At 41.3% G+C, this 9,688-nt stretch overlaps 1 protein-coding gene across 7 annotated transcripts in view; it reads left to right on the top strand.

Moving 5' to 3' along the window:
- Git2 (GIT ArfGAP 2) overlaps positions 1–9,688 on the top strand; it is a 55,809-nt gene that overhangs the window by 7,594 nt on the left and 38,527 nt on the right. For all 7 annotated transcript variants that reach the window (XM_004636301.2, XM_004636303.2, XM_023721000.1 and 4 more), the window contains exons 5-7: positions 1,488–1,574; positions 1,688–1,818; positions 5,038–5,132. In XM_004636301.2, coding sequence (XP_004636358.1) covers positions 1,488–1,574; positions 1,688–1,818; positions 5,038–5,132 — 313 coding nt within the window. The remainder of the gene's footprint in view (positions 1–1,487; positions 1,575–1,687; positions 1,819–5,037; positions 5,133–9,688) is intronic.

Here is a 9,688-nt window from a genome sequence, read left to right as displayed (position 1 = left end):
AGCCTGCCTAGTGCTGAGATTCCAGGTGAGCACTACCATGCCCAGCTGATTTCATCTTTAATTGAGGTTCAGATGGGAGCCATTTATCCTAGGAGGTCCAAGGGCAGAGAAAAAAGAAATAAGTAGCTAGAAAACTATTTTTATTTTTTCAATATGTTTTTAAATTATAATTTAGTAAGTGCTTTTGTTTGTTTGACTTTAAAATAAACACTGTCTCTCAGTGTGTTCTTAGAAAGGACTAGAAGGTTTTCAGGACAGTTCTTTCTAATAAGAAGAGCTTCCAAGCTGTATAGTAAGGATCTTCAAAAAGTATATTGGAACGCAAACTTGTAGTACACAGGGGCTTTTTGTTTTGTTTTGTTTTTTCATTTGTTTGTTTTATGTATTTGGTACAGGGTCTCACTACACAGCTTGGACTCAGTGATCCTTCTGTTTTCAGCCTCCCCAGCTCTAGGAATACTGGCGTGCACCATCACGCCCAGTCTCGGTGGCCAGCTCAGCCCACCTGGGGACAGAGTACACAGGTTTATTATACATGTAAAATGAGTAGATGATTTTCCTTACATGGGCCTTAGCATGTTCTTGTGGCCCTACAGGTAATGCACATATTTTTGAAGCACTCATTTCAACAAATTCTCACATAGAGCCTGGCCCTTACAATTCAGAATACTAAACTTCGCATAAAATGTATGTAATCGTTATTTCCACTAATAAATGAGACTTACATGGTTTTCCTTTTTTAAGCCAAGTTTTTAAAAAATAAGATTTGAATGTAGATGGTGGAGTAGATTTCTCCATCCCTGTAATATTGCATCTCAAACAAGCCTAGGTTAGACTTAAAGAAAGGCAGCTTGTCTTGTAAATGCTTGAGCTTTCTGCAGTAGTACAGAGTTTGGTGTTCCACAGACCTATTTTGCACCCTGGAAGACTTCAGGAGAGCATTGTAGATGGGCTAGAATAGTGTCGTGAAGAGAGTAAGGTATAAGACAGAGTCCTGTATCTTATGCAGTGTAGATTTTGAAGCTGTAAATTCAATAGCAATGATAATAAGTAATAATAATTATTATAACAGCATCTGGACTATCTGAGCACTCCTGTATACTGGGCTCAGTGCCAAATACTTAATTATATCATTGAATCCTGACAATAACCTCGTTAAAGAACTATCTTAGAGTCACACAGCTTGAAGGGAAAAAAACAGGCCTTGATATTCAGGTCCTTCAGACTTCGGAGCCATACGCAGCCACCTTGTGCCACCTCTCAGGTTCTGGTTATGCCACTTACTCAGAAGAGCTCTGCATGTGTGCCAGTCACACCTCAGTCTTAGTTTCCTTGTCAGCAAAGTGGGCCCACTCCATGGAACTGTGAGACTTCTCCATCTACGTAATGTGTGTTATTAATATAACCTATATTAAAATAGGCTATCAGCTGCTATAGTACATCATTCCTGACGTTTTTAACATGTTCTCTGTGTGTATCTTTTTCAGCAACTCCATTCAAGCGTGAGAACAGGGAATCTTGAAACCTGTCTGAGACTGTTATCTTTAGGAGCCCAAGCCAACTTCTTTCATCCTGTAAGAAAACATGGATTGATTCAGATATTAAGTTGACACTGATTGTGTTCATGTAGCCTTTAATTTGTTTTCTGTTTTGTTTTGGTTTTTTGCTCTTTATTAATGCTTCTTAGGAAAAAGGAAACACACCACTCCATGTTGCCTCCAAAGCAGGGCAGATTTTACAGGCTGAATTATTGGCAGTATATGGAGCAGACCCAGGCACACAAGATTCTAGTGGGAAAACTCCTGTTGATTATGCAAGGTGAGAATCTGAGACACTTGCTGCTTCTTGTTGGTTGTTAGGTAGCTAAATCATGTGTGGTTTGTGCTTAACCCTTATTATTATTCGTATTGTGGGGGGGTACTAAGATCAAACTTGGGACCTGTACTTGCCAGGCACGTGCTTATACCACTGAACTATCTCCCCACCCAGTGCTTACCCCTTTTTAAGATTTACATTCTTTTGTCTCTCTCTCTCTCTCTTTTTTTTTTTTTTTTTTTTTTTTTTTATCTTTTTGAGACACAGTCTCACTATGCAGTTCAGGCTGTCCTTGAACTCAGTAATCCTCCTGCCTCAGCCTCCCAAGTGCTGGGATTACAGGCATATGCACCTACTATGCACCTATTCTATTATTTTGCAAATGAATATATTTCAAATGTATAGAGCTTGAATACATTTCTAGCTCAGCCAGGCAAAATTTAGGGAAAGGTAGAATTATAAACCACTGTGCTTAGCTTCCAAAGGCTCTTTCACTTGATCCTTTTTTTTTTTTGGTGGAACTGGGGATTGACCTCAGGTCCTTGCACTTGCCAGGTAAACACTTAATCTACTGAGCTATCTCCCTGGCCCATCACTTGATCCTTATAACACAGGTATTTGAGACAGTCACAATACAAATCAAGTATCAAGAATCACAGAACCTGCTTTTCAGTTTTATAATACTCTTAGTCATTGCTTGAACTTAAAAACAAGTCTATAAATAGATATGATTAAATAAGTGTAGTAAATTGTTAATTATAAGTTTAGAAAGTGGACATCTGGATGCTTTTTGTACAATTTGTAAAATTTTTCTTTTTATGTATTTTTTTTTTAGATGTAGTCTTAAGTGTCCAAGACCCTGGCTCAAGCAGTCTTCCTGCCTCAGCCTCTGAGATGCTAAGGCTGCTTAGCATGAGCCAACATGCCCAGCTAAGTTTTTCTGTATTTGAAAGTTCTAACCATAAAAAATACTGGGAAAATAAGTAAACCCATAGATTAGTCTTGAGTTCTCTAAATGACAGAAAACCAATCATCTTTCCTTTTTTTCTTTTTTCTTTCTTTTTTTTTTTTTTGTTTGCGGTACCAAGGATTGAACTCAGGACCCTGCGCTTGCCAGGCAGGCGCTTATTCTACTGAGCTATCTTCCTGGCCCTTTCTTTTTTTTTCCAAAATCTCTTTTTATTTACCGCAGAATCCCATGCCCTGCTACACATAAGATAAAAATGGTGAAATGACAGAATGCTATCCTCCCAGAATTTATCTCTTGGAAGAAATGACTCACATATGCCTAAAAAGGTTAAATGGAGCAAGATAGCATATGATTCAGACAGTTGGTCTTAAAAAACATGTGTAAAGTTTCTTTGTTGTGACCCAAATCATTGGGAAATTTCTTTTTTTTTTTTTTTAATTTTTATTTATTTATGTGTGTGTGTGTGTGTGTGTGGCCAGTTCAGCCCACCAGGGGGCGGGGCTGGCTGGCATTTGGTGCTGGGGGATTGAACCGCGGTCCCTGTGCTTTGCTAAGCTTGTTCTAAGTAGGTGCTTTAGACCACTGAGCCATCTTACCAGCCCCGTGGGAAATTTCTTTAGTTCCTTGAAGAATAAGTTAGTGGCTGTCGAGATAGCTCAGCAGACTAAGTACCTGTTTAGCAAGTGCAGGGACCAGGGTTTGATCCCTGGCACCGCATGCTGCTCCAGCCCCGTCCCTGGACACATTGAGCCGGTCACTGAGACTGAGCATGGTGGCACACACCTGTAATCCCAGCATTGGAAAGGCTGAAACAGGAGGATCACTATGAGTCCAAGCTAAATAGTGAGACCCTGCACCAAATACATTAAAAAAAAAGAAGAAGAATAGCTTAGATGGGACCTCTGCAGAAGGAACGAAAGTATTCCAGGCAAGAGGAAAGGCAGGCAAGGTGAGGAGTCAGTGTGGACACATATCCAGCACAGCAGGGAATCAGATTGGAGAGAGCTGAGCTTGCTGAGAATGACAGCAGGAGTCCACTATTCCATCAGATCTGAGCCTGCGTTGATTGTACAGTGCGTCATTATTTCCAGCAGCGTTAGAAAAGCTCTGTTAGTTAAATTATAATTTCACAAATGTTTTAAAAAATGTGCATGTTAAAAATCAAAGACCTATGGTGGTTGGTGGATAAGTAATAGTACCTTTAATGGTGGGAAGAAAAGCTGGCTGAAACTAGATTTGACCTTTGAAGAGGCGAAGAGCCCACAGTAAACACGTTATCATTTACTTTGGAATTTCCTTTTATATACTTTACATATGATAGTCTCTCCACATAATCATTTCTCTATATGCCTTGTTACCAAAAGGACTCCAAATAGCGTAAATATTTATTTCATGAATGAAGAAAGGAAAACTATATTTCTGCTATAGAAATTGGAAATAGAGGAAGCAGGATAAAGTGTGGTTGCGCATGGCTGTAACCCCAACACTGGGGAGCCTGAGGGAGGATGAGTGCTATGAGTTCAAGGCCAGCCTGGGCCACATAGTGAGTTCAGAACTAGCAAAACTACACGGCAAGACACTATCTCTGAAAATGAAAACAAACCCCACCAAAAAAAGAAGAGAGAATATCTACAGGTATAAGCTCTGCATTAGGTGGGTCTGTCTATGAATTGAGCCCCTTGAGGTTCTATAGTTTCTAAAGTTACCCAGAGACAGTCTCACTGTACCATAATCATCTAGGGGTTTGCAGAATGCTGATGCCTGGGCCCCCCCATCCTTACTGATTGAGGCCTGCAAATTTTATATTTCTGGAAACATCCTCAGCTGCTGTGATCCTCTACCTTCATTTTATCTTTTCACCTCATAGTTACTCCTTATCCTTCGTAAGTCTTTGAATGTCTTACAAAGTTACTAAATTATTCTACTCTGTATGTTTGTAAGGAAAAGGGATAATTCCAATTGTAAAAAAAGTGTAGGGACCGGGGAGATGGCTCAGTAGAATAAATGCTTCCCTGACAAGTGCAAGGGCCTAAGTTCAATCCCCGGTTCTGTGGGGAAAAAAAAAAAAAAAACGTTTATAAAAGTGAGACTCAAGGTAGATCTTGACAATCTGCCTCACACAGAGAGGTTGATTATTCTGAAAAACCATGTTTGATACACTGCTCAGGTGTCTCAGGGGATGTCTTTGTACTTTTCTGTTCTAAAGCCTGTGAACAGTGAGTGGTATCAGTGGTACTTTGTTCTCTTGTTAGGCAAGGAGGGCATCATGAGCTGGCAGAGCGCCTTGTGGAAATACAGTATGAGCTGACTGACAGACTGGCCTTCTATCTCTGTGGCAGGAAACCAGGTGAGTGAAAAGACAATGACTGAGCACACCACCTCCAGTTTGGAAGGTTCTGGAAAAACAAGTTGGAACACTTCTTTTTTAAAAAATGACTTCCTCTGCTTTAATATAGCCTCAAGAAAATTGTGACTGCTGGGCATGGTGGCACATGCTTATAGTCCCACCACTCCTATAATCCCAGCACTCAGGAAGCTGACGCAGGAGGGTTGCTGAGTTCGAGGCCAGCAGGGTTTACAAAGTTGAGTTCAAGACTAGACAGAACTACAGTGAGACCCTGTCTCGAAAAACATACAGAAAATTGTGACTAAGGATCTTTATTTGAAAGGTTAACTGGAGAACTTTAATTGTATATAAATATAAAGTTGATCATATCTCTTTTTTTTTGCTAATTTTTTAGGGAAGGGTCTACAGGGTATTTAAGGTCTCACTACTAGATCGGACTCGTAGTGATCCACCTGTTTACAACCTCCCAAAAGCTGTAAACTTTATAGGCACACACCATGATGCCCAGTCTCAATTGCTGTCTCAGTGTGCCCCGGGGGCGGGGCCAGTACAGTAGGCCAGTGCATCAAACCCCAGCCTCTGCGTTGGCTTGCAGACGCTTTAATCCGCTGAGCGATTTGGCTGGCCCTAAAGTTGACATATCTTGAAATTTCAGTTTTTAAGTTTTTATTTTAACTGGTAGATGCTTCATGAATTGAAGAACATAACTGAACCAACGCTGAAATGTATGGTATAGTTCTTGACTATCATGAAACTAGTCATGGAAAGAAAAAGCAAGAACTGGGGGCCCAGCCCTAGCTCAGTTCTTTAAGTGGCTGCTTCCACAATGCTGGCAGCCTCGGGTTGCTGTAGTTCGATCCCAACAACACTCCAGCCATGCCAAAGTGTCCTGAAGGCATTCAAGGAGAAAAAAAAAAAAAAATTCCTTAGAAAAAGCAGGAACTTCTATAATTATTTGAAGAGTTTTGCTATCTAATAATGGGGGAAGCCCTTTGCCTTTAACCAGCCTTATTTGTGAAGTGGTGGAGGATTCTCAAAACCATGGTCTGTGAGCCAAATGCAGCCTAACAGCTTTTTTATTGAATAAACTTCTATGGTAAGCCCGCCATGCCTCCTCACATATGTCCTGTACATGGCTGCTTTCCCACAACAATGGCAGAGTTGGATAGGTTGAGTGGTTTCCACAGTCACAAAGTCTGAGATGTTTACTGCTCAGCCCTATCCACAGCAAGTTTGTTTGCGAATCCTTGCTGAGTAATGTCCACATGCACGTACACCATTGTTCTCTACCTGGGTAGAGCTGTGGGCCTCCACTGTTCCGGTTCTGGGTAAGATGGAGTAAACACAGCCAACCTCCTGCCGAATGGAGCTGAAAACTCTGTACCAAGTGTTGTTGTTAGTTCTCTCAGGACTTTGCAGAGTAAATCCTAACTCATGAATTAAGAAACTTGAAGGCCACCCAGCTGATGGTGAGTCTTAACAATTTTATTTCTGATACGGATTCAGTGGGAGTCTGAGATCTGGAACTACAGCACAGATTAAAGAACCTTTCTCTTTCTAGTTTACAGAACAGGAAATGAGACTCTTCAGGATAGAGAATAGGGGAGTTCCCCTGGGGTTTTCTCCTCCTTCCTTTTTCTGCTTATTCTCATCCTAGACCTGAGACCAGCCTGTGGCTGTTGTAATGGCAACAGCAATAGCAACGTAGGTGTCTAACTGTCTGACCATGGGCACGAGGGCATTTGGATTGCTTTTCTTTTACTGCCTGTTCTCTTGCCTCCTGCCCAGCGGACAAAACCCAACCTGCAATACAAAAATACCTGCTAAAGCATGTTAGCATTTTCTAGCATTTAAAGAAGCCTGAGTCTTACCACATATATTCAGAATATCATTGGTACCATCTAGAATGTCTCAACATATGAAGAACCAGGAAAAGCTCATGGACTTGCAAGAGGAAAGTAGTCAGCAGATGCTAACCCCAAGGTGACATGGATGTTGGAATTCTCAGACAAATATTTTAAAATAGGTACTAACACGATGCTCATACAAATAAGAATGAACTTTTTTTTTGGTTGCACTCAGGATTCAACCCAGAGTCTTGCACTGAGCAAGACTTTTTTTTTTTTAATGTATTTGGTACAGGGTCTCACTATGTAGCTCGGACTTTTAGTGATCCTCTTGTTTCAGCCTCTCCAGAGCTGAGATTACAGGCCTGTGCCACCACGCCCAGTCTTGGTGGCCTGCTCAGCATACCCCGGGCAGGGCCAGCATAGCATGTGGTGTCCCTAGCCCTTTTTTTTTTTTTTTTTTTTTTGGCCTTATTTATTTATTTTTGAGCTAGGGTTTATGAAATTCAGGCTGGCCTTGAACTCACTTTATAGCCCAGGCTGACCTTGAACTCACAGTGATCCTCCTGCCTTAGCTTCCATAATACTGGGATTACAGGCTTGGTCATGCACCACTATGCCCAGCCTTATTTTTAATTTTGAGATATGGACTTGCTAAGTTTCCCAGGCTGGCCTTAAACTTGAAATCCTTCTACCTCAGCTTCACCTGGGCCTGAGATTATAGATATGTGCTACCATACCTAGCTACAAATATTCTTTTTTTTTTTTTTTTTTTATGTATTTGGTACAGGGTCTCACTATGTAGCTCAGACTTTTAGTGATCCTCTTGTTTCAGCCTCTCCAGCGCTGAGATTACAGGCCTGTGCCACCACGCCCAGTCTTGGTGGCCTGCTCAGCACACCCGGGGCAGGGCCAGCACAGCATGTGGTACCAGGGATCGAACCCGAGTCCTTGTGCCTGCCTAGGCAGGTGCTTAGACCACTGAGCTATCTCTGTGGCCTGAAGTAAATGTTCTTGAAACAAGTAGTATAGAAAATCTTAGCCAAAAAATAGAAAACACAAAAATAACCTAATAAGATCATTGGAACTGAAAAATGCAATAACTAAAAATTTAAAATTCACTGGATAGGATTGATAAAAATAAAAATAAGGTTAAAAATAACAAGTCAGTGAATAGAAAATGCATCATTAGAAATCATCCAGCTTGAGCAACAGGAAAAAGAGTAGAAGGGAAATACCAGGAGTTCTGCCATTTGTATTGCTGGACTTAGGAGTAAGGGTGTGATGTACACATAAACATTTGACAAAATACTGGCCAAAAATTCTAGATTTTTCAAAAGACAAAAGGATTCAAGAAGCATGGCAGGGGGCCGGGAGATGGCTCAGTAGAATAAGCATTTGCCTGGCAAGCGCAAGGACCTGAGTTCAATCCCCGGTTTTGCAAAAAAAAAAAAAAAAAAGAAGAAGCATGGCAAACACCAAAGAGGGTGAACCCAAATTCACTTTCAATACTCATCATGCTGCTGAACACTAAAGTTGAAGGAAACATCTTAAACGCACCAAGAAAAGAAAAATTGCCACACAATAAATGTTGAGGGCTGGAGAAATAGCTCAACAGCATAAGTGCCTGCTTGGCAAGCACAAGGTCCTGAGTTTGATCCCTGGTGGCAAAAAAAAGCTCGCCACAATAAATGGTGGCTATCCTTCATACAAAATGCTTGGGGGCTGGTGAGATAGCTCAGCAGTGTAAAGCTCCTGCTTAGGCAAGCTTAGGCAGGCGCAGGGGCTGCCGTTAGATCTCCAGCACCACATGTCTCACCAGCCCTGCCCTTAAGGCGGACTGAGCCGGCCAAAAATAAAAAATGCTTGAGACCAGAAGTGTTTCAGATCTTGGAGACTGGGGGAGTTTGGGGTATTTACATGGCTTACCTATTAACCATCCCTAATTGAAAATAAGCTGAAATCCCAAACTTTTTGAGCATCATGGTGGTTCCCTGGTTCTTATCAGAAGTTATAGAGATGACAAGAATTTCATTTTCTTCAATATTTTTCATATACTGGGGGTGGGGGGGAGGGAGGAAGGACCGGCAAGACAGCTCAGCAGAAGGCTGGGAAGATGGCTCAATAGAATAAGCGCTTCCCTGGCAAGCGCAAGGGTCTCAGTTCAATCCTTGGTTCCGAAAAAAAAAAAAAAAAAAGACTGCTCAGCAGACTAAGCACGTGCATAGGCAAACTTAAGAGACTGGGGTTCAATCCCCAGTGCCACATGCCACATCAGCCCCATCCCTGGGCACGCTGAGCCAGTCACCAAGACCAGGAATGGTGGCACACGCCTGTAATCCCAACACTGGAGAGGCTGAAAACAGGAAGATCACAAGTCTGAGCTGCATGGTGAGACTCTGTCCCAAATACCTTAAAAAAAAAAAAGCAAAACTTCTCAGTCTAGAACTTTATATCTAGCAAAAATAACCTTTGGAATGAAAGCAAAATAAAGACATCATAGGTGGAAGAAAAACAAGAGAGTTCAGTGCTCTAACAGAAATTCTACCTGACAAGCACAAGCTCCTGAGTTCAATCCCCAGTACTGCAAAAAAAAAAAAAAAAAAAAAAAAAAAAAGAAAAGAATTCTTTGCAGAAGAATATCTGACAACATCTTGTAACTTCAGGAATGTAGGAAGAACTATGGAAGTAATACAGATAATAGTTTCC

Source organism: Octodon degus, unplaced genomic scaffold (assembly GCF_000260255.1).
Source record: "Octodon degus isolate 3935 unplaced genomic scaffold, OctDeg1.0 scaffold00079, whole genome shotgun sequence".
Lineage (NCBI taxonomy): Eukaryota > Metazoa > Chordata > Mammalia > Rodentia > Octodontidae > Octodon > Octodon degus.
The sequence above is the reverse complement of the archived record's forward strand: the minus strand, read 5'-3'. Positions and strand labels throughout refer to the sequence as shown.